This window comes from Ochlerotatus camptorhynchus, unplaced genomic scaffold, assembly GCF_037179485.1.
Source record: "Ochlerotatus camptorhynchus isolate MF236.1 unplaced genomic scaffold, CSIRO-AGI_Acam_v1.1 ptg000090l, whole genome shotgun sequence".
NCBI classification, from domain to species: domain Eukaryota; kingdom Metazoa; phylum Arthropoda; class Insecta; order Diptera; family Culicidae; genus Ochlerotatus; species Ochlerotatus camptorhynchus.
This window is the reverse complement of record NW_027040580.1, coordinates 1,653,597-1,680,263: the sequence shown is the minus strand read 5'-3', so window position 1 is coordinate 1,680,263 and position 26,667 is coordinate 1,653,597. Positions and strand designations below refer to the sequence as shown.

General features: G+C 37.2%; 1 protein-coding gene across 1 annotated transcript in view; it reads right to left on the bottom strand.

The window, feature by feature from the left end:
* The window catches only part of stol (stolid), a 214,417-nt gene that overhangs the window by 90,840 nt on the left and 96,910 nt on the right, over positions 1-26,667 (bottom strand). The window contains exon 3 of the mRNA XM_065218619.1: positions 15,321-15,431. Coding sequence (XP_065074691.1) covers positions 15,321-15,431 — 111 coding nt within the window. The remainder of the gene's footprint in view (positions 1-15,320; positions 15,432-26,667) is intronic.

The window sequence follows — 26,667 nt, the reverse complement described above, 5'->3', positions numbered from 1 at the left end:
GTTTTAATCACATGATTTGTAAATGCTTTATAAAGGACGTATTAGATTCAATATTCCACAACACTGGTTCAGCCTAACATCAAGACGTAATCAGTTGAATTTTTGGTTACCGTTTCCGCTTTCCATGTAGAAGGTCACGAATTCAATCCCAAGCTCAACGCTTTTTTAATTTGTGTTCTAAATCGTAATCATCGATCACATCACTCACGACAAAAAATTCATTGATTTATTTTAATACATAACCCAGCATCCTTGAAGGGACCAGAGCTACGTTCAGGAATGCTCAGCACTGCTAATAGGTATTCAGTTTCAAGCAAGCTTTAATTGAATATTGAGCTGTCCATTCGATGTATTCTAGGATAGCTCAAATGGCAAAGCAAGTGGCTGGTGATCGGAAGGTACATGGTTCGAACCCCATGCAACGGGCATGTATATTAGAGTGATGCAAAATTTGAAATTTTCGCTTCACAATACTTAAACGATTCCAAATCGGATCCTGACTAACCTCTCAAAATTTGAACCCATTTGGTGAGAAACTGAGATGGCACAAACCATTTGAAGTTTATATGGAAATTACTATGGTAAAACCAAGATTTTTGTTCATGTCTATCTAATAATTCACCATATCGGTCTGCTTCAAAATCTTTCAATTGTACTTGTAGGAAATTTTCCCAGCTACAACTTTGCTCAAGGCCACTTTTTGATTAAATGCAAGGATCCAAAGTTATCAATGGTTCAATGCGCTGATGTCTTATGATCATGCTCAATCAACTGCTCAGCAAGCAACATTGGTGTTTCTGGGCGTTGAATAGGACACAAAAATCATGGCTACTATGTCACACTGCAAAATACAGTGTTGCCTACAGAGCAGCTGCTTGATCATGTCATAAGTTTACCAATCTCTTAAATAATTAATAACTTTTTCCTGTCTCGCTTTACATAGAAATAATCTTCAGCAAAGTTGTAGCTGAGAAAATTTTCTTTAAGAATGGCTATCGAACTATTTCGCAGCTTAATATGAAAAAAGACTAGAAGGCAATGAACAAAAAGTTGAGATTTCCCATAGTAATTTACATGTAAACTTCAAATGGCTTGTGCGAAGTCTGTTCCTAACCAAATGAGTTGTAACTTTGGGAGGCTAATCAGGACCCGATTTGAAACCATTTAAGCACTGTGGAGCGAAAAAGTCAAATTTTGCATCAGTCTAATGTATATGTATGTGATAATTTTGTTTAATATCTGTGTGGTGCATGCTTTGTCAGAAATAATGAAAACAAACACTAAAGAAAATGCAACACTTGTCTCTCTACCGTTCATTATTTTCCGGTAAATTTTCCCGTAGTTGAATAATCGTTTAAAAAAGTATAAGAGTGTCCACTTTAAATGTTACTTAACATGATAATCAAGCGCATACATCATCGCTGTTTAGGAAGCAAAGATGTCCAATAACGCTGAATAATAACTAATTTTATCGAATACGCTCTGTTGCAACTCATGGAAGTCGAATAAAAGCTTTTCGACATACCTTAACCAACACCAAGTAGTTTAAAGTGGTGGTTTAATTAATTCTCCAGATTTTAGTGAACAAATCCTGAACAGAAGCTATTATTAAAAATAGTACAAGTATTATTAAGTTGAAGATCGTCAAGAAGTCGTTTCTTCAATAAGCGATTGTTTGTTGGGTAAGGTAATTGTAATATTTGCATTAAATTTCGGTTGAAATATTTTAGATCTACTACATCTCTCATGATTCACTATTGTTATACGTAAAACAAATGACATGGATATCACATGAAGCTATTACATCCTCTATATATGTGACTTACAATAAACGCAACGGCAGTTATTTAAACGGACTGTACACATAAAAAAAATCATTATTATATAACATCAATGTGGATGCACTACAATCGTGTCAAAAATATGGTGTAATATTACTTGCCGAAAAGGACAAAATTATCATTAATACAGTGCATGAACTGACATTACGCTGCTTTTAATGCATTTGTTTATTTTTTTGGCCATAAAAATAATATTAGATATTCGACATCAAAGGTAACTGGGCGCAGAAATATTGATCTACATGCGCCTATCCATTGCTTTTCACAAGGCGCTCTCGAAGTTATGAATATTGCTCCACCCTTAGACATAAAAATAAATGCTTGAAAAAAAACGCAAACAATTAAAATAATATATGTACATTGCCAATTACATAAGAAAACTTAATCCAAACATTTCCATATATTTTAGACACAGACGTGTGAATGTATCAACCTGCGTTGGTCAGTTTTTATACGTATTGTCTACGTGGTGAAAAGAACTTCCAGACACTTCCATTTATTTCAGGAAAAATACAGGAACTTTAGAAGTTCTGAAAAGCTCAGCGAACTCTAGAAAAATCAGGGAAGTTCAGAGCTCTTAAGACCAATTTTGAAAACTTCAGTTACGTTCCAAAAAGAAAAACCAAAACGTTCAGAGATTTTTTAAAAACTGCAGGAAAGTTCCGAGAACTACGGTAAAATCAAGGATATTGGAGAAGTTTTTAAATCCCTAACAGGGTAAATTCTGAAGAACATCAATGCAGATCCATAAATTTCAAGAAAATTTCCTGATGAAGGTGAAGATCAGAGAACTTTACGACAGTTTCATTATTATCAAGCAAATTTCAAAAGCTTCACAAGGATTCCAAGAAATTTATGAATACTGCACGGAAGTTCATAGATCATTAGGAAAGTTCAGACAGCATCGAGAAAGTTCTAAGATCTTCATGTCAGTTTCATAAAGGTTCATAACATTTTGGAAACATTAGGAAAGTTTAGTAGACTTCAGAAACATTTTGAGAACTTCAGGGCCATTCGATTAGCTTCAGAAAAATGGTAGGAACTTTACAGATGCTCGAAGAACACAGCCCAGAAAACAAAACGAAGTTACGAGCAGGGTTGCTTCCACTCACTTGCTATAAAAAAAATGATTTTCTGAATTTTGAAATCATTAGATGTTATAATGATATTTTGTACTTGTTAGATACAAAAGAGCTTGAAAGGCGAGTGTTTGACTCATAAAATCTGTCAAATTCGCTTTCAGATAGTCGCAATCAGCGATTATGATTCGTTAGCGAGCGTTCACTCAGAGTGAGCTTGCATTTCAAGCTCTTCTTGTATCTAACAAGTACAGGGCTGTTACAAAATTTTCTAAATTTAATCCGCGAAATCCGTGATTTCTCAAAAGAAATCCGCGACTTCAAATACTAATCCGCGACAAAAAAAAATGTTTTCTTTGCCTAAACATACCATTTGTATACTACTACATGGCATTTCAAGCTTATTGCTTATAGCATATTAGATTTTTGCTTGCTCTCAACTAAGTGTTTTTTTAAGTACTTTCACATTTTAATTGTGAGCTTTCTATGCCTGTACCATCCTATCCCCAATTTTCCAACCCGAAAAATTTATAGACCGAACGGGAATCGAACTTAGTCGCCTCCATCATGGACTTGCTCTGTATCTGCGCCTTTACCGACTGAGCTAAAGGAGTATCGTTTGTACCTTTGAAAAAAAAAACAATCTTCAGTTATTTATGTATAGTATAAATTCTGAGCAATTAGTGAACATAATAAAACAACCTTACATTATGAGATTCTATTGATAATTCCGGCCTAGATTTGATGAAACATCATTTTAAAAAATTAAAGCATTTTAATTTGAAATACAAACTTTCTTAAAAATTAACCTTTGCGTCTCTGACGTATTTTGTTGTCTTAAATGTTGTAGTTAATTTGGCTCTAGTTTTCTCAATTTTTACCGATTCAAACCAAACACCCTGCACATAATCGAGAAATTACCAGAGTTTCATAAGTTACACTTTTCTAATTTATAATATAAACCTTTTCGTTGTCAAATTACCGAATCGTATGTATGTGACTTTTTGGATCATGCACGACTTATTACTATGTATACTGGAAATTATAGGTTTTCCACATCGTCCGGGACATCAGTTGATTTGTTCTACTAGATCAACCAAGACTGCAATAATGTCTGTAGTAGGGGGCGACCCCAGCGTAGTGGTTAACATCCATACCTATCACGCCAAAGTCACGAGTTCAAATCTCACCCCCGGACAAGTCACGAATGACCCAAGAGTGTTAAAATAACTATAATAAAAAAAAAAAAAAAAAAATGTCTGTAGTATCGAAAAATGTCCAATCAGATTCAAAGTGTCTATTATGCATGATCTATTTCCGAGTAATCCAGATGTTCAAGGTTCTTTAAATCGTCCTGAAGTTCAGATAATTTGATCTACTAGATCAACCGAGATTGGGACAATGTCTTTATTATCGAAATATTTCCAGACAGATGCACAGTAGAGTGATGCAAAATTTAAAATTTTCGTTCCACAATACTTAAACGATTCCAAATCGGATCCTGACTAACCTCTCAAAATTTGAACCCATTTGGTGAGAAACTGAGATGGCACAAACCATTTGAAGTTTGTATGGGAATTACTAGCGTTAGCGTTAGCGTTAGCGTTAGCGTTAGCGTTAGCGTTGTTATGATATACTTCGTAGATTGGATACTAGCGACACTCACGTCTCTTCTGAAATTCTCAGTTAGACTACTTTCAGGAATAATGCTGAGGAGTAAACATTGGTTCCAATCTAAACAAGAGTAACAGAAGCATGACTGTCGCTATTCCCGGCCACGCCCATCTTTACCATAACTAGGGATAGGGAAGGAAATGTTGATGTAGTACTTACTTAACGAGAGGCCACCGACTTAGCGACACCCTCATAAGTGCTACGGAGTTGGAGGGTTGGGTAGGGTATTCGGTTAGGATTCACCTCAAGTTGGCGATGCAACCAAAAGTATGTATTGTTTATTTGTTGTTTATTTAATCTCTCGATAGCCGGCTATCGAAAGAACATATTAATTTTGTTTAGTGATAATGAATTTTAAGAGTCATGATGGAGAGCTTGGGATTAAACCCATGATTTTCTGCTCAGTAAACAAAAACGATCCCTCCAGGGTCATCGAGCATCTCAGAACCATAACGCTTCGCGACAATACAGGACTACGTTTTCGCTTGATATGCAAATAGTTTCCGAGGTTAATGTTCAATATCAAATATACAAATGATGGTGGCGATTTATTGTGCTGTGGAAGAGCTTGGGGTTAAATCCATGATTTTCTGCTCAGTAAGCAAAATCGATCCCTCGAGGGTCATCGAGCATCTTATAATCCACAGCGCTTTGAATAACTATTATTTACGATAATTACATGAAATAAATAAAATATAAACTACAAACAAAACGTGACTGCTAAAATCTCAAAAAGATATTCTCACAAATATATTTCACGCCACCAGGAATCTCAAAACCATTAGACGTTATAATGATACTCTGCACATATTAGACACAAGAAGAGGCCAAAAAGCAAGCGTCCGACACACAAAACCCGTCAAATCCACTTGCAGTCAGAATCAACGATTCTACGAATCGCGAGCGCTCACGAATCATAAAACCGCTGACTGCGACACTCTGAAAGCGAAATTGACAGGCTCTATGCGTCAAACACCCGCCCTCCAATCTTCTCCCGCATCCAACAGCACAAATCTCCATTACAACATCTAACGAATTCAAAACTCCGAAAATCACTCATCTATAGCAAGTGAGTGGAAGCAACCCTGCATGCAACCATTCTTAATGATACACTTGTTCTGCCTATCTTTCTATTAGGCCTGTGGACATGCGTTAGCTTCGAAACTTCTAACCAAAATGGGTAAATTTTCAGATCACAAAAAAAAACTTGAAAAAAAACTTTCAAAGGTTATTACAAGTAAGATAAATATTGATTATTTTACGCGAAAACGAGCAAGTAATATTAAATCTCTTGTATCATATGCTAATGCAAATTGACTGTAACAAAAATAATATGCTTAAATAAAATAAAATATTAATAAAATTATATGCAAAATTTACAAGAAGATCATTACTTTATTGGTGAGAAGTTTTTAATAAGCCCTCCCAGTTCCTCTGTATACAGAACAAATCTGATACTATAATCAGAATTGCTCAGTCTGCATAATGCAGCCGATTGCATCAAGGAAGTTCTATTAACAACCAAGAATTAATCGTTTGAGGTATACTGAAGCATTAAGAAGGTGATATGTGTCACTATAGGAAATCATCATCGTTGCAAATATAAAGAAATTAAACATAACCCTTTGCTTCAGTACCGTCAACCTCCATGTCCATGGGGAGGGCATTTGAAGTTTGTATGGGAATTACTATGCTAAAACCAAGATTTTTGTTCATGTCTATCTAATAATTCACCATATCGGTCTGCTTCAAAAGCTTTCATTTGTACGAGTAGGAAAGTTTCCCAGCTACAACTTTGCTCAAGACCACTTTTTGATTAAATGCAAGGATCGAAAGTTATTAATGGTTAAATGCACTGATGTCTTATGATCATGCTCAATCAACTGCTCAGCAGGCAACATTGGTGTTTCTGGGGCGTTGAATAGGACACAAAAATCATGGCTACTATGTCACACTGCAAAATACAGTGTTGCCTACAGAGCAGCTGCTTGATCATGTCATAAGTTTACCAATCTCTTAAATAATTTATAACTTTTTCCTGTCTCGTTTTACATAGAAACGATCTTCAGCAAAGTTGTAGCTGAAAAAAATTTCTATAAGAATGGCTATCGAACGGATTTGCAGCTCAATATGGAAAAAGACTAGAAGGCAATGAACAAAAAGTTGAGATTTCCCATAGTAATTTACATGTAAACTTCAAATGGCTTGTGCGAAGTCTGTTTCTAACCAAATGAGTTGTAACTTTGGGAGGCTAGTCAGGACCCGATTTGAAACCATTTAAGCACTGTGGAGCTAAACAGTCAAATTTTGCATCAGTCTAATGCACAGTGTTTATGTGGATCATGCATGAACTTTTGTCATGTATAGCAGATGTTTTAAATTCTCCAAATCGTTCTGGAGTTCAGCTGATTTATTCTACTAGATCAACTATGACTGGGATAAAGTCTGTAGTATCGAAACATATCCAAACAGATTCATATTGTCTATATGGATAATGATGAATTATTTCCACGTATACCAGATGATCTAGGTTCTCCAAATCGTTCTGCAGTTCAGATGATTTGTTTTACTAGATCAACAAAGACTAGGATAATATCTGTAGTATCGACATATTGATTTGGAAATCCTAGAACATTTGGCATACGCGGAAATAGGTTTCCATGATCCACATAGACACTGCAAATTTGTTTGGGCATATTTCGATACTACAGATATTCAATTAGTCTTGGGTGATCTAGTAGGAAAATAATCTGATCTCCAGAATGATTTCAGAACCTATAACATCTTGTATACGCAACAATAGGTCGGGTACAATCCATATAGACACTTTGAATCTGTTTGGACATATTTCGATACTAGAGACATTATTGCAGTCTTGGTTGATATAGTAGAAAAAATCAACTGAACTCCAGGACGATTTGGAGAACCTTTAATATCCGGTATACATGGCAATTACTTGCATATATACGATTCGTTTATGATTTGACCACGAAAAATACTATGTTCATATTGGAAAAAAAGGAAAATGTCTCAGATTGGACAGACCTCAGGGAATTTCCTTGTAAATCCGGTGTGACTTATGGAATTGAGATAATTTCTCGATTATTTGCAGGGTTTGAACCGGTAAAAAAATGAGAGCCAAGTGAACAACAAAATTGATGACAGTAAAATAATCCGGGACGGAAAGGTTACAATGAATTCCACGGAAGCTTGATGTAGGACCGCTAGTGGACGGAACAAATGTGAAGAGCATTTAGTTCTTTTAATTGATCGATCATCTATTATCTTAACTCTTTCCGTTTTTTTAATTGGTGACTCTGAAAAGGGCCGGTTGTTTTTCAAATGGTGGCCCTGAAAAGGACCGTTTGTTGTTTTAACGCAGTTGTTAAGTGCGAGCTGTGATTTTGACATTTCCCGGAATGTTTTTTATCGGAATAACCCGTTTTTCTGAACATTGTTTTCCCAGAAACATGAAATGTGGACGGCATGAAACTGGGATAAAAATCTATCATTCAAAACCAATGTTGAGCGTGCCAGCGAGTCAATTAGTAGTTGCCCGAGCAAAGTCGGCTAACAAAATGAAAGCAAATCGATATTAAAGTTTGTAGTTCCTATCATATGAAAACTCATTTTGGTTTCAATTGTCGCGACATAAGTCTGATATCATATTGTGCTTTCATTATACAGTCAAGACTTTTAAAATGAAAGCAACTTAACTTGAAGTTCTGCTGTTAACGTCTAGTTTAAAATTTAATTTAAGTTCATCTGTTGTTGAACTAATGATTATTGTTTATTCGTTTTGTTTAACACATTTTAAGTCATTCGTGACTTGCCCGGAGTGAGATTTGACTCTTTCAGTCTTTCAGCGTGAGAAGCATGGATGCTATCCATTTACCAGGCCCGTATTCAATTAAACATTATGAATGCAAAATGAGTAATCAAATTGATTTTATTAAAAGCAGAGTTAGTTTTCCGTTTGCTTCAACAGTGTAAAATTTTGCTCTCATTTTTGCTGTGTTAACCGTTAAGTCAACCAAAATGAGATCAACTGGAGTATTCAAAATAAGTTACATCAAACTGCAAATTTTGATTTCAATTTGATCTCCAGCTTTGCTCGGGTGGCAACGCATTACCTTTGGCCGGTAATTGTTGGCTCGACAATGCTTTCTGATCTCTCACACGCTTCCGATAATCGCGGAGATATTAAGCAGCCATGTGTTGAGACATTTTGAATTTCTCAATAAACACTTATTTTATTTCGAATATTGCCTCTATCCAACGCGGAGTGTAGACAATGAAGCACTTACTGTACCAATTGGAATTTACAGAGTATGTTACAATGCATAATCGCGATGGTGTTTCGATATGATGTCTGTGTTTGGGAAACAATCAAAAAATGAAATTTTGATTGCCTTTTTTTTGCACACGCCGGTTAACTACACAGAATCCTTCCATCTGAGTTCAAGTAGCAACACTCTCCTTTTGCGTAGTTTGCCAATGTCGATACCTTGAAAGCAAAGGGCAATTAACGAGTTATTAACGAAACAGAAAGTCGATCAAAATCACTTGCACCCCTGCTTCTATGTTTGGCAGTGTTGGGAAAATATCAAAAAATCAAATCTCACCTAAGCCCAAGATCACGCTTGATTTTCGTAGACAAAGCTGTGATATCGCAGCTCGGAATATCAAGCTAACAAAACTCATCAGCTGCAAATCTCAACAAACTGTGGTGAGATTGAGTGTCATGATTTTTGATTTATACCCGAACGCAACCGAAACTTCCATAACGGCTGACAGCAGTCACTTCATGTCTGCCATCGGTGAAGAGTAAAAAGAGATAGCAAACTATACTTTCTCTTTATAAGAAAACGATGTGCAACGGAATCATTTTTGGGTCGAGTCAACTCTGAGCTTGATTTTTGCACGTTGTGAATAGTCTCGCAATATCAAAGGAGCTTGTAAAATCAATATCAAGCATGATATTCTGTTCCAATATAACGCGTCATATTGCGAGCGTATGAGAGCGGAAAAATATCAATTGATTGCTGATTTTGCCAACACTGATGTTTGGTTACAAGATTACAACTCTGGAGAGCATATTGTGTGGTCGTTGGAGGCGTGTGGTTCTGAATATGGACAAACAGGCACAGACAAATTCTATTCCAACTCTTTACTGTAATAAGTTTGTTGGCCCTGAAAAGGGCCGTTTTGTTGCCAAAGTTGGTGATGATTTAACCTCCGAAACCGTATAAAGTGCATCTGTCGCTTCAAAGCGTAGACGGCATCCATGGCCGCTTACGCTTGGCGTGTTCAGAGTTCAGAGTAGGTGACAGCATCACGGATCTCATTTTCCAGGAACACCTTCAGCACACCTCGTAGACCGGAGACACGTTTGACACCGCTACGGCGATCCAGACGACGGATGGCGGTTATCACGAAGAACCTTGCGATGACGCTTGGCGCCTTCTGTACCAAGACCGCATCCTCCTTTGCCACGACCAGTCATTGTTGCTTGTTGAGTAGAAGAGTGGACTACCTAACCTGCCACCACCTTCCTACTGCTGCTTCTGCTGCCTGCTCACTACGCCGTCCGAAGCGAAAATGAGTTGAGGCTAGACAGCGCTCTTTTATATCTTTTCAGGTTAAATCAGAATGATGTGCAACCAACTGGTACTCGATTATGTCGACTGGGTTTGGGAAGAACGTTTATTTCATGAAAACATTTGTGCATTAGACAATGCTTGACATTACCACATTTTCAAAAGTTTTTTTGTTGAAAATCATCAGTCGGAAGCATGGAAGCATTGTTATTGCTGCGTGAAAATATTGCTGATCGATTGGTGATAAAATTATGGAAATTGGTTCAGGGGCAGCTGACCCAAGTAACATTTTAAGTTTTATGAAATACTACAAAGCAACTATAAAACAACATTCATAAAACTCTGGTCAAGGCTGTTTTGTCATTAATGCATCCACCAAAACCTCATTTAGACTAGAATATGTCTAGTTGGCCCACCCTGGAGAAGGTGCTGAAGGGTGTATTCTCGAAGCTCTTCAAGATTGATTTACTGCAAATGGTTTTTAAACGAACGCATTGAGAACCATTTGAAAGCTACAATAAAAGCTATTTAGCAACAATAAAAACCCTTTCCGAGCCATTTCCCCTAGCCGCATGCTGAATCCACTAGGAAAGCATCAATCAAGATAGAAAAGGATTTATGAATCCAATTTTATTAAAGTAATTAAAATATAAACTGATGGTATAAAAATCTTGTTGAATATCCAAATTTATTACAATAGTTCTCATTCAGTGGCCTAGTTTTAAGTGCCTTATTGAATTTTATGTGAAATGTACGTGAAAACATCGAAAAAAAATAAGTGCGCCCTCGTAAAACGTCGATTTGACTAATTATTTTGCATTAAAAAAAAATAATTATTTTTTAGATCAAGCTAGACCGAGATTGTTTTAATGATTTTCGCATTTAAATGTTTCCTCATTGCTAAATTTACCAAAATACAGTTATATCCAAGGAACTATAGATTGAAAACCGAAAATTGTAAAAAAAAACTAGCAAACAAATTGTAACATGGCGGAGGCATAAAAGATGATATGCATGGGTCATTTGTGAAAAAGTTGTTTTGCTTTCAATAAATCCCTAACAAATTCAAAAGGTTTAAAAAAGGCTTCTATGGAGAAAACTTGCAGGCTGAATAGTATTTATCTAAAGCCATTTTGCTTGATCCTAACCCGTTCAAATTTATGGCAGCATTTATGGAGGCAAAGTTGGCTGCAAAAAGTTAAACGTCAAAGTTTGTTTATCTTTCGATAGTTGCGCTGTGAGATCCAGGATTCTTCCAGGCGGTTTTCTCCCGATGCGATGGATTGGGAGCTGTTACTCAGATAGTTTACGATACTGTTTTACAACATTTCGCAATTCGAACAGCTGGAAGCGCAATCGTTCCCGAAAATATCCCCTTCCGGATGGTTACAGAAGTGCACCATCCAATGATGCAGGGATGTACGCTGGAATGAAATTTTTGAAGAGTTGATTCTTTCGCCGAATAAAATCGCTGCTTTGGATCGGAAAGCAGCTAATCTCCACTAACTAACAGGTTCAGTGGTTTGCTGTCGGTTGTTATTTCGATTGTCACCGCAAGATCTGGAGAAGGCTGGTATGTTTTTCAACTTTCGACAATGTTTTATGAGTCCGAGGGCCCCGCTTACTTTACTCTTCTCCGCTAGATGGTCAGTCGTTGGTGGTGTGCTGGTTCTTCTAAAGAAGTAAATTGTGCTGAAATTGACTTGATTTTTTCATCCTACTTCGTCTATCCTTCAAGATTTCCTTGCATAAATTTGGCTTTTATTAACTATGAGGAACCATCTTTTAGCTCAATTTGTAAACAAAGTAATTGGGGAGTTCATGATGCACTTTAAAAAGCCTAAAAAGCAACAATAAAGGTTTTTTGCTCTAATGCAAAACCTAGTGGTTTTACGGTTGCTTTTATAATGATAGAACACGTTTATAAAGTATTTTATCAAGACATTAATAAACAATTGCTAATGACGTTTATGCTTGAATTACAGAGCAGTTTTAAAGAGGGATTGAGAACAGTTTTAAATTTATTTTTAAAACAAGGCAGTGTTTGACTTTCTTGCCAGACTATAAAAGGTTTTTAAAACAGCAAAAAGCTGAATTACTAAGCAGGAATGTTTTACACTTTTAAATGCTGTATTTATACTAAATGGGAATGTTCATTGCCGTTATAAAACCATCATAAATCAGAGTGGATGCCAAATGGTTACTGAATTGTTACTTGGGGAGTTATTAATGTTCAAAATCTTTCAAAATTTTGTTACATGTTCCATTTTCGGTTTTCACAAAGTGTACCCCCATATAGAAATCACAGACGTAGTGCTACATCGAAATTTGAAACTGTAATGTCCATTAACGTTCCATTACCATCTTCAATATTCCAGGATATTTCAAGAAGTTCTGAGAATTTCATGGAAATTCCACAATTTTAAAGGAAGTTCCGAAAATTCCATGGTAGATCCTGAGACCTTTAAAAACATCCGGAACAGTTTAAAAACTTGTTATAATGAGTTCCAATAGCTGTCAATAGATTTCAAGAAAATTTCGAGAGCTTCACTTAAGATCAATAAGTTTCAGAACAGTTCCATTAAAATCAAGAAAATTACGTGAACTTTACTGAATATATCAAAACTTCAGTTGAGTTTTAAGATCTTAAAAGAAGTTGCATAACTTTGGGCAGTTCTGAAATGGAGATTTTTAAGCAGGTTCATTATTTATTTATTTAATTATTTATTTATTTATTTATTGTAATTCAACTGACAGTAGTAGAGTAGAAGTCTTAATGAATAAAACATAGATAATACACAAAAAAGCAACAGATAAACAGATTACCAAAATAATCACAATATTCTCAATCGGTTTCGAAATTGGTTCGATGTTTCTCCGAATTCAAATGCTTCTTCCACACCGGAGAATGCCTGAATCATCGCAGACATTGGCTCATGGTATCCATATGCAGTCCGATGTAATCTTGGTTGGAATCACGGCAAGCTGCACAAAGCAAACCTCAAAAATGTTTTCTGAACACGTTCTATTCGGAGATTCCACACTAGCTCATATGGAGACCAGACCACGGATGCATTCTCAAGTATGGGCCGAACTAAAGAGCAATATAGTTCCTTCAAGCAGTGAGGGTCTTTGAAATCTCGTGCAATCTTCGAAATAAATCCCAGTTGACGATTCGCCTTAGAGATTATCGAGGAATAGTGAAGATTGAAGGTCAACTTTGGGTCCAAAAGAACACCAAGATTAGTCATACGTTCTACTCTGCGAAGCGTTACATTGTCAATGCAGTAGTCGTAAAGGATTGAACTCTAAGAGCGGTGAAACGTCATCACTGCACACTTTGGAACGCTGATGATGAGCTTATTGCGACGGCACCAATCCACAAACAAATCTAGCAGAGCTTGAAGACGATAACAATCCTCAATCGAGTGAACTATGACGTATAGCTTAAGATCATCTGCATAAACGAGCTTGCATTTAACTCCCAACAAAGCTGCTACATCGTTGAAGAATAACTTAAACAAAAATGGACCCAGGTTACTTCCCTGAGGTACTCCAGAGGTGCTGGTAAACGTAGAAGACACAAGATCCTAGTCGTACTCGAAAAGTTCCTCCAGTCAAGCAGGAATGTAACCACGACCTAAGTTGCTCGGATGCTGCTAGTCGGAAAAGCTTGCATAACAAAACCTTCTGGTCGATTTAGTCGAATGCGGCTTTCAGATCAGTATATACACACCAAAAAATTCTTAATTTTAATTGAGATGTAAACATGCATTCACGTAAAGTTGTATTTTATTTCACGCAAACGAGCAACTTGTAAGCAATGTTGTTTACAAATATGGGCTTTTGTGTACAATATTTGCAACATCGTATGAAATGTCTCAGAACTTTACATGATTTATAATGTAAATTTATATGATATGTGACGCTCCATTTATGTGCATCATATTGAACAGAAATTTACACTACTTTTTCGAACCGTGTATGACGTCAACTTGTGCCTTATCCTCCATCGCGGTGATGCATGTACTGGTGAAATCCAAAATGTTAGTAGGTCGCTACCGGAAGAACGTTCAAGAAGTTTCAATAATTATAGAACATTCCAAGAATTTCAGGAATGATCCAAAAATGCCTGGAAATTTGAATATCAGGAAAGTTATTGAAACGTAAAAGAAGTTCCAAGAACTTCTTGAAAACTTATTGAACTTCAGGTAAGTTTAGAAATTTCAAAGAATGTTCCATGAGGTTCAAGGAAGTATTGATTCAGAGCTCTTTAGGGCAATTCCAGTTACTTCGATTAAGCACCGAAACTCTCATAAAAGTCTAGATTTGCGAAGAAGTCTAAAGATCTTGAATAATTAGTAATTTGGTTTTGGTTTTTAAATCTACAAGAAAAATTGTAGATAACAGTTCTATCATCTTCAAGTTTTCGATCCAGAATATCTTAATCAGGACTAATTTTAGTTTGAGATTTTTTGTGGAAAACTGTGTCATATGGGATTTCTTCACTTGTGCTTAAGTCTTAAACCATGATTACTCATATGGTTATATCTGGTTTAAGGCTTAGGCGGAGGTGAAGAAAACGGCCCTTAATCGATAAAAACCTCTTATCCCAATGTGAAAGTTGTGAAAACGGATTCTGTGATCTTAAAGAGAACACTAAATTCAAAAATCTGCCCTATGAATCATGATGAAATTGGGAAAAGTACTGAATCGTTAATTCCATAACGGCAGTTTATATGGTCCGTAGAATACATTCTCTCGCTTCAAATCGTTCGATGAAGTTCATCGCTCGTGAATAATTATTTCCAGTAAAACCAACTGTGCCACGAGCATTCCATTACCAACACACAAACAACGTTGATGGATCACCAAACAGCCTTGGCATATTTTAAAGCTAATCGTAGGAACAGCAATAAAACCAAACCATAAACTGACTCAACAAGCTCAGCTGAATTCCATCATCCCCAACTCCTTCGCGTTAGGAAAAAAAAACGACAATCGCTAATGGGCTGCTGCTGTTCTATATCGTTTGCAAGTCAAAGTTCAGTGGTGGGTGAACATCATCAGTAAAATAAAACAGTGTTAGAAAAACACTGGGCAACGTAACGTTCTCGTTTACTTACCATGACGGCGTTCATTTTAAAATCCATAAAATTCTTCACCTCGGTCGCCAGCTCACGTAGCAGTAGGATTCCATCCTTGCGATTAACGTCCAAATCGTAGTCCTTGTATTTCTGGAATAGAGAAGATACGGAGAAAACGGAAGAACGTTTTAGGGCGATGTGAAAGTCATAAAACGGAACGGGCTAATAGAGGAAACTTTCGCTGCAATACATTCAATTTGATGTTGGTTTGGTGACGAGCGCCACGCGACGAGACTGATAGCGATAAACGGTGGACGGGTGGCGTTTTGGTGGGTGGCGAAGACGGAAGCAATCTCAATCAATTTACAATGACACGAAAACTACGCGCCAAACCGCGTTCTGCTCGTTTCGGACTCGGTCACCACCGGCACTGCACGGACGCATCAATTGTTCGCCTTGCGGTCCGAAACCGACCGGGCAAGAAAATTATAAAACAAATTAGTGTCAAACGATAGATTAATCTAATTATCAATCGGATATTATCACATATCTGTTATCAATTAAGCTAATATGGAAATTAAACGGACGTGGCGTGCAAGGCGATGGTAGTGCGTATGACGCTAGATAGGGATGCTTGTTGCACGTTTTGCAATGTAATTGTTCCTTTCAATGTTGACATGCTTTCTAAACATATAAGTGTGTAGCTACTAAAATTTATTGTCATGCCTATATTTTTTAGTATAGGTGCGTAGTAAGGGGTAGAATTTAGAGGTGTACTTCAAAGGGAGTCTGAGGAGAATTCCAAGGGAGCTCCAGGAAGAACTCAATGGGTGTTTTCTAGAATACCAAGATAAAAATAAGATAATTCGAAGGCTATAGTAAAACGAGCTTCAGATGAATTCTAAAGAAAATTGCGTACTGGTTTTGAGCAGACTTATCAATTATGTTGGAGACACACAAAAAAAACACTATCCCTGAGATAATTATTCCTACAAATTTCATAAACTACATCGTATGAACGTATGCAAACACGAGCCTGAATCAATTTCATAATTATCTTATGTTTTCATACTCCATCAATAGTATTCATAATTTGATACAACAAAAGGTATACGAAAAACATTAAAATTTCATAAACACATCGTATGAATTATTTTGGTTCAGCTTACGGCAAAAAATCATACGATGATCGTATGAAATTTATTTAAACAGTGTAAATCAAAACAACAACAAAACACAAGATGGCGGATTCAGCTTTAAGACGTGGCGCAAGGCTCCGTAAACCTGTAAGTAAATTTAATTCGTATTGTTTCATTGTAGTTTACAACTTTATTTACATTTGTAGACAGTTAAGCAAGCTGCTGCGGACGGGTAAGTGTCAGATATATGTTTTGTTTTTGTGTTGATAATTTAATACAACAGTAAATTTTTTTGAACAGGAATCGGACACGAGTACAAACAAAACTACTCGCAAAATCGTAAGTATAAAGTTCTCAGTTGGCTCGTTATTTTTTACAGTACCGAAGGTAATCCAGCCTCGAGCTAAAAGCTTCCCTAATAAAGAAAACCTTACCTAACTTAACATTGTTTGTTTAAAGAAATTGGAACCACCATCAATATCCAAATCAGCTTTTCTTCCTGCCACAGCTTCAATAATTTAACTGGGATCTTCTATTCCAGCTGTGTTCAAGGCAACAGGGTTGACAGAAAATTACGCTAAAGTGCTGCAGAAAAGAAAGACACTGAAGTCCTTGGAAAATGTAGGGCAAAACAAACAACAAAATTTCTTAAAAAATTAAAACTAATCGGTTTCATTTTCAATCCTCAGCTACCACAAATTGACGAACTGGAAAACCGTTTAAAGCTGCTACTCCAGTTAGCAAAACTGTATCTATTGCTGTAGCTCCACCTTTCCCAATAGCATCAGGGTCGACGACAGCTACCACAGTTACAGAAAACACGAGCTGCCTCGGAGTCTCAATATAATATATATAATATAATAAATATAATAAATAATTGCTTGGTTCAACGGCGCTCTCAGTCTTAATATCACTCTAAAGATCTGCCCGACGCTTCAGTCATAGGTTTTAGTTCATGGTCTATGGCGGAAACGTCGGGCAGAATAAATCGTTGTCGTTAGAGTGAGATTAAGACTTAGAAAGCCGTTAAACTAAGCAAATCACTCAAGAACTAGTCGTCACCATCACTAATAAAGTAATTAATCAACTCAAACTATATTTTTCATTCATATCCTTTATGAGTTTCATATGAAATGACAAATGAAATTGTTCGTAATATCCTATGATAGCTATCGTTCGTTTAAATTGAGATTCATAGTTATATGCATGAAAAATCATACGATGGCTGATTGACAAAAAACTGAAAATTCTTCATAGTTCGGTCGTATGAAATTCAACATAAAATCTTGTCGCAAAAAATCATACGATATTTCTATGAAATTCGTTTGATTAATAATCTCAGTGTAGAAGCGTATTCAAACCAAATTCTGGATATATGTTCAAGAAAAATCCGAGAAGAATTGTGCATTTTCCTGTCATTGCTTTGCTCACCTCATTTAATGAAAGAAGCTTTGACTTTTCGAGTTGAAAATAAGCCTTATTTTGGCTTTCAATTCCTTTCTCCGGCACTCTTTTCAATGCGTTGTCCAATGGATCACTTTGTCAAAGCAGTTTGGCGTGACTATCGACCAGCGATTTCTCAAAACTACATTACTATTTTTTTATAAAACGTACAAATTTTGGCACTTTTCTCGAGGTTCTAGAAAAAACTCAAATTATTGATTTATTTTGAAGTTCGAGTGGCAGTAAACGTCAGTTTCACTGATCGAATAATGTGGTTTATTTATTCGAAGCATGAATTCCACCACAAGTCAATCACATATCAGACGACAAGCTTAAAGTTACACGGCCAAAGGTTGTATCAATCATGATGCAATATCTGAGATAACGTGACATTTTTGACCATTAGCGTCTGTCCATCTGACATTAGCGAAAACTTCTAGCAGACTGTCATGATAAATTTAGAGCTGGTTACTTATTGAATTAGCATATGTCCACCCACCCTAAATTCATGCGCCCCTTTAATGTAAATTGCTGTGGAAGCCTTATTTTACACTTGCTCCAGAGCAGCAAACCGAGAGTTCCTATTTCATTAGCCAAGAAGCACCAGTGTACGAGATTTGAGCTCTAAAAAACTAGATGTGATAGTATGTATCAGTCATGATGACGACCATTTCTCGCGTAACATTTGAAAAGGGCCTATGTCCAAAATGTAAACAAACCGATTTTTGATACCATTCTGTAGCACTGGTAATTAGCTACCAGTCGTATAGGAATGTTCCGCATTATCGATAAAAATCATTAAAAATAACTTGATTTTAAAAACGGCCGATCCACCAAATTTTTCCAATCATTCATGCTAAAACGGCCTAACCTCGGGCCTAACATATATTTTTTTTTTCGTTCGATGAGGTTCCATTCATAAGCCTAGCGACGTAGAAGGGCCGATGATTGAAAAATTTCAAATCAAAGCTAAGCCCTACTGCTTGAGGCAGGGCCGATGATTTATTTGACGTTAAGAAAAGGCTTAGCAAAGGGCCTACAATTTATGATGACAAGCACAACGGCTTAACAAAAAGGGCCTAACCATTTAAAGATTCACAAAAAGGCTTATTACTGTGATATTAAATTTTTATCGATTTTCATGTATTTTTGAAAACGTTTCGCATGTTTTGGATGTTGTGTACTGAGATATAGTTACTACTGTTATTGTGAACAATATAAATGCCTAAAATACTTCAATCTATTTATATAGGAATTAAATACTGGCGGAAAAATTTACAATTCATTTTCTGGATTGTTTACATTTTGGACATAGGCCCTTTTCAAATGTTACGCGAGATTTGTTGAATATTCAATGGATCACCTTAAGAAGCACCCATAATAGTATTATTGGAATGTACACACAATCTAGTTCCCTCTAAAACATGTCTGTCATCAGCTTACCATAAAACTTAAAAATTCTAATTTGTCAGATAAGTTTAAAGGTGGACCAAAATGCAACGAAATTTTACAACCGAAGTTTCTATCTTTGAACTTGACCTTCTTGAGGGTGTATAAAGTTGTATCACAGACAAACAGACATAACATATTTAATATTTTTCCCTATGAAACATAGATGCTAAAACACATCTGTCATCTGTTGAGTTTACTGTGATAAGTACCCGAGCAAAGGTGAAGATCAAATTGAAATCAAAATTTGCTGTTATGATGTAACTTATTTTGAATACTCCAGTTGATCTCATATTGGTTGACTTAACGGTTAACACAGCAAAATTTTACACTGTTGAAGCAAACGGAAAACTAATCCTGCTTTCAATGAAATCAATTTGATTACTGATTTTGCATTCATAATGTTTAACTGAATACGGGCCTAGAGTAAATGGTAACCATTCATGTTTCTCAAGCTGAAAGACTTAGGCTCCAATCTCACCGCGGGCAAGTCACGAATGACCTAAAATGTGTTAAACAAATCAGATAAACGATAATCATTAGTTCAACGACAGATGAATTTCAATTAAATTTTAAACAAGACGTAAACAGCAGAACTTCAAGTTAAGTTGCTTTCGTCTTGACTGCATAATGAAAGCACAATATGATATCAGACTTATGTCGCAACATTTGAAATCAAAATGAGTTTTCATTATGATAGGAACTGCACACTTTAATATCGATTTGCTTTCATTTTGTTAACCGACTTTGCTCGGGTAGTAGGCTGAACAGATGGCGGTAGTGTGTAAACGTCAAACGCAAGGTTTTTGACTATGCTCGCCACACGTGGCTGTACTACCAACTGAAAACATTTAAATTTACCGTTACAAACCGAGTTCGATGAACAAATTGTCAGAGTTATGCCTGTTTGTTTGTGGTTGTACCGTCTTTCGTTCAGCTCAAATAGCATACGATCTAGAGCAATGGTTTATATGTTTACGTTCAAGATTTATACGATTACGATGTACTATGTAAAAACCACTATTAAATTTCTAAATTAAGAGTGAATGAGAAGCCTGCTCCTGTAGACTACTTTCGGACTGCGTTTTAATCTTAGTAGCTGTGGTTAACAAAGCACACCGCATTTCATCTTCGCCTTCTAGTGTAGTAAATTGTATTGTTTTGAAATGCAACATTTCAGAAAATCGAGATCCACACATGATACAAATGGCAGCAGCTCTCGCAAGGCTAATTCCACAACACAGGTATACCTCGATATAACTTAACTGTCCCTTTTGATTTCCATCGTCGATATCTCACAAATAACAATTCAATTATTCAAATTGGCATGACCCATAGATGAAGGATTGTCTGATATCTTTCATAGTGTTATTACTTTGTTTCATCGCTAGTAATCAACGAGGGAAGTCAAAAGTGACAGTTACGCTATATCGAGGTAAACCTTTATTAACAAGGGCTAAGTCCAAGGGAGACGACTCTAGCTAAAATGCAGGAAATATGTTGATTTGCTTTCGTGAGATGCCCGCGTAGATAGAAATAAGATTGATGAAGATTTTGAAGGATTCCCGCAAAAGGATGGAGCAGCATGAGAGTAGATGAAGTTAGAAGCGAGAAATGGCATAAGACCAGTGCGCAAAACGTCAGGTTCAAAGAGTTATTTTCATATGAATATGAACAACCATCTGCCTCATCATTCATTGCCTCGTGAGAGTCTGAATGATTGGAAAGTAAACGAGTATCTGACAACAGAGCACTCAGTCAGTAGTTCAGTCAGCACTGACTAAGTATACATTTTCTATTGGAAAATTCCACAATTACATGCTGTGTGAGCGAAGGCAAACGGTGTGAATCACCGGTTCGCGAGTGACTGAATGTTGGCTCTTTCATTGTATCGTCCTTTACCGTTTGGTACATACGGTCTGGATAGAGCAATGAATTGAATAGAGCAGTGCCTTCACACTCAGCCTAAGCAGTCAATAATTTTAAGCTCTGCAGAAAATTTTCCATTGATTCGTTGAGATTTTTAGAGATTTAGAGCATCTAGAAAATAAAATACTTTAATAATTAAAGTAGCTTGTTTTATTTTCTCATGCATAATTCCCCCAATTGAAAACCACTGATCTAAAGCTAAAACTAACCCGAATATACTTCTTTGAAATTTTGACTTTCTTAAGAATTCGGTACTTTGCTTAAGTTATTGGATCTGCCGTAAAGATCTATGATCTTTAATAAAGTTGGCAGAACTTCCCTGAACTTCTATGAACTTTTTAAAAGTATCCTAAACTTTTCTAAAGTTAATTGATATGCCGTGGAGTTCTTTGATCTATCCTGAAGTAAAGGGTGTCCACGATGAAATTGCCACACTATGAAATTGCTCTAACTTTTTAACCGTTGGGTAGAATTTAATGAAAATTTGGGAGGATTTAGTTCATAGTGCATTATTTACATCCTGCAAGTTTTAAAGTCCTGTGATCAAAACTCGCGGAAATGGAGTCGAAAGAACAGCTCGTGCGTGATAAAATCTTGCGCATTCATCACGAGAACAAGGAACTCTCGCATCGTTCCATCGCTAAAACGTTGGGAATCGCGAATTCCACGGTGTCGCGAGTGATTAAGCGGTTCGAGGAACGGTTGACCATCGATCGGAAGCCCAGAAGTGAAGGAAAAAGTATTCCGTACAACACCAAAAATCACAACCGCGTAGTTGGGGCCTTCAACCGAAATCCAAACGCCTCCGTTAGGGATGTGGCTAAGAAGCTGCACCTAAGCCGAAGTTTTGTCCAGAAGGCCAAAACTAAGGCTGGGCTTCAAACGTTCAAGGTACAAAAGGCCCCTAATCGCGACGAGAAGCAGAACAAGTCCGCCAAAACCCGTGCCAGGAAGTTGTACCTCAACATGCTGACGAAAGTTGAATGCTGCATCATGGACGACGAAACATATGTGAAGGCCGACTTCAAACAGATCCCCGGCAACCTGTTTTTCACGGCCAAGGATAAGTTCAGCGTTCCGGAGCATGTCCGCACTCAGAAGATGTCCAAATTTGCGAAGAAATTCCTGGTTTGGCAAGCCATCTGCACGTGCGGGAAGCGGAGTGCACCTTTCGTGACCCAGGACACGATGAACGGACAGGTGTACATAAAAGAGTGCCTCCAGAAGCGGCTGCTTCCTCTCCTGAAGGCCCACAACGTCCCAACAATCTTCTGGCCGGATTTGGCCTCATGCCACTACTCCAAGGACGTGCTGAAGTGGTATGCGGACAATAAGGTCAATTTCGTGCCGAAAATGTTCAACCCTCCCAACACTCCGGAGCTCCGCCCCATCGAGAAGTACTGGGCGATTATGAAGCGACCTAAGGTAGTGAAGACAGTCGAGGAACTGAAGAAAGTATGGGTTTACATGCAAAAAACGGTTGATTCACAGGTTGTGCAGAATCTTATGGCCGGGGTTAAGGCCAAGGTGCGGGCATTTGCGTATGGACTGTAAATAAAATACGAGTAAAATGGTAAAATGAAGTTTAATAGTTATTTCTCAATCCCTGAAAATTTGATGGCAATCGGATGAAAACTCGAATTTTGCGAATCAATTTTGTGTGTGGCAATTTCATCGTGGACACCCTTTACCATAACTTAACAAAAATTTTAGGAATCTCTTCAATAAGCTTCAAGCTCATGGAATTTTCCTTAAAATATCTAACTACCTTAAAGTTCTCTGGGCTTGTGTGATGTTTTCGTTCCTTCCTTACTGAGATCATTCGAACAATTCTGGAATTCTCGGAATTTTCACAGCTTTTTAAAGGTTTTAGACACCTCATCCTCTCCTGCGTAGAAAATCCAAAAAATTGTTTGCGTCTGCGTGGATTATGAACAGACCCATCCTTGAAAATACTGAAACTGCCTAAACCTCTCTAAATTTCTCATTCTAGGGACTACTCAGAAGATCTCGGCACTTTGCTTTCCTTCAGAACTAGGATGTTTTCAAAGCTACCCTGAAGTTTTCGAAGGAGAGAGAACTACTTTGGCCTGAGCACCTGTTTTTGGCCTACCGGGCAAAAGCATCTAATATATCTATGATTTTCCCGTAAACCAATCAATCATACGTTCGGTACGATACTTTAGCTCAAAACCTACAAAACAAGATCTATTGCATTGTTATAAAAAAATATTAACGCTGCAACCGAATCCATTTTTTCCATTCGATTTCTGCCTTCATCCGTATGATGAAGTAAATCCAATACGAAATTGAAACTCCTATGCCAAATTTATAGCGAATTTGTTTATTATCGGGATTGGAACCAGTGTGAAACCGAACTTTTTGTCAGTGCGAACCTCAAATTGAGCTTGGTTTAAAAACAAACGATCAAACTGACGTTTGTCGAAAAACAAGCAGAGCCGATCTTGATGCCCGATCCAGGTTGGAACTGAATAATAAACAAATTCGCTATTAGAATCAAGAAACAGTGTTGTACTTTTAATAAAATATGAACAATTTGTTATCCAATCCAACAGCAGTCCGTTAATTTTATAAAACGGACACACACTTTAGGTCACAACTTTTTTGTTAGTCTAATTAGCTAAATGCTTTCCTGGGCAAGTAGTAAGAAGCTGTATTTGTAAGCAATACAGCAAAATTTATGAACAATACATTTGAAGTAGCATGAAGTTTTGTAAGTATTTTATATTACGTTTGCTTACGTTTACTTTGCGGAACAACCAAACGTAAACAATGGCTTTAAACACAAATTTCTCAAGAATCAAAACACATCCACACAAACTAACAAGGCCAGTTTTCTCTTTCAGATGCTGGTATTAGATTATGTAAATGTGTTTTGATTCTCGAGAAATTTGCGTTTAAAGCCATTGTTTACGTTTGGTTGTTCCGCCTATTTCAATTTTTGGTCTAGAAATCTCATTTTTCTAATACACTGGAGTCGCTTTTTACGCGAGTGATACGTCCCGCGTAAATTCCGGAATCCACGTAAAAAAACCACGTAAATTCCGAAATTCACGTAAAAAAACAGTGTAAGAAAAACCGCATAAAAAGCGACTCCAGTGTATAACGATATACCACGTAAATTCTGAAATCCACGTAAAAAAATCCAAAATCCGCGTAAATTCCGAAGTCCGAAAGGTACAAATCGGTTTGATCTTCTCTCTTTACCAAACTCCCCCGTTGGAGAGAGATGATGAGGGGTACCATTCTATTAGCTATTTTATATATGCAGAAATCAAACAAATCAAACGGCTTGTCTACCGACTCGAAAAAAATTTAATATCCAAACATTTAACTAACAATCGCACCAATTACCATGTGACACTGAAGGCTGAAGCTAGACGGATTGGACGTGCCATCAACCTCCCACCCCGAGTTCAGATTGACGGCGACGAAATCGAGGTGGTCGATGAGTTCGTGTATTTGGGCTCACTGGTGACCGCCGAAAATGATACCAGCAGAGAAATTCAAAGGCGCATTATGGCAGGGAATCGTGCCTACTTTGGACTCCGGATGACGCCGCCGCACGAAGTTGACTGTTTACAAGACGCAGATTAGACCGGTCGTCCTCTACGGCCACGAGACCTGGACTATGCTCGTGGAGGACTAACGCGCCCCTGGTGTTTTCGAACGGAAGGTGTTGCGTACCATCTACGGTGGAGTGCAGATGGATGACGGAACGGGGAGGAGGCGAATGAACCATAAGTTGCACCAGCTGCTGGGAGAACCCTCCATCGTCCAAATTGCAAAAATTGGGCGACTACGGTGGGCTGGACAGTGTCGTAAAAATGCCGCACGACGACCCCGTGAAAATGGTTCTAGAAAGCGACCCAACAGGACCAAGAAGAAGAGGCGCGCAGCGGGCAAGGTGGATCGACCAAGTAGAAGGTGATCTGCGGACCCTTCGCAGACTACGAGGCTGGCGAACTGTGGCCATGGATCGAGTAGAGTGGAGACGACTTCTTCGGACAGCAGAGGACAACAAGGCCTTAGCCTGATTGGTAATGTAAGTACCATGTAACACTACTTACTGAATCATACGAAAGGGGCACTAATATCCTTTCCAACAAAATGAAAACATCAGAAAGCTGTTGAAAATTACAGAAGGCATTACAAAAACAGTGAAACATGTGATTTTGCTTTGGAGCACGAAGAGTTAACATTGGATCCCCCTAACGATGACTGCCTCGGCCCCCAGGTTATGATCACAATGTACTTTATATGTATGGCTAAAGATCGCGTGTATCCACATAAAAGTGTGATTAAACAGTTTGAAAAAATGTATTTTTGCTGCTACTTATAGCACTAATCTTTAAGGCACAATTTAAATAAAACAAGTGGTTAATGTTATCTACACTTTACTCCTAGTTCAAGAAACATATTCTAGTGATCATTTTCTGAATATTCAAGATATTTACATCGATAAACATTTGTTGGCCACCCCGTCTTACGGTATCTGAAGTTTTTTGAGTTTCTTGAAGTTCTTGTAAAGTTCCCGATTTTTTTTTCAAATTAATGGAACTATCGTGAAGCTCTCTATCCAGCTAAATTTACGAAATTCTTCCAAAGTTCATGGAACTGACCTGAAGTTCTTGGAAGCTAGCCTTAAAGATCGTTAAACTTTCCCCAAAATTCTGATATAACCCCCCTGATATTTCTTAACGTTTCTGAAACATCTCTGAAGCTTTCGAAGCTAATATTAATGGAACTATCCTGAAGTTAGTTGATACGTACACAGAAAAAAATGTTTTTGAATATTACATCCAAACAGCTGTAATATTGGGGCAAAATATCATGCTTGATATTGATTTTACAAGCTCCTTTGATATTGCGAGACTATTCACAACGTGCAAAGTTGAAGCTGAAGTGGACTCTACACGATTGCTTTTATTGACAATAATCGTATTGTCAATACATTCTATATTGACGTCAATAGGGTATACGTCCCTAACCTCGGTCTAATATGCAGCCATAGATTACGTTTTTAATCATAACTCATCAATTAATTTACCTGCAAACGATATTCTACTGCTAAATGGTATGCTTAGATATGCTTATCATGTCGTTTGCTATCAGGAACCGCAAAAAGTTGAAAAACTTACTTTTTTTAAGACAAAAACTCACCAGGGAAATGTATGTAATATCGGTCTATTGTCCCCAAATTGGGTCTATTTATGGATGCAACTTCGTCCTATCCTGTTTGATTCTCAAAAAAAACGCTCTTGGTAACGTTTTCTTATGTATTTTTTTTTATCACTATCACTGTTAACTTAATACTCTTCATTCCTCAAAACATTTCTTAGAGAAAATTTTACGAAAACTACATTAAATCACTCAAGTTAAAAATTAAAAATTAAAAATTTCGC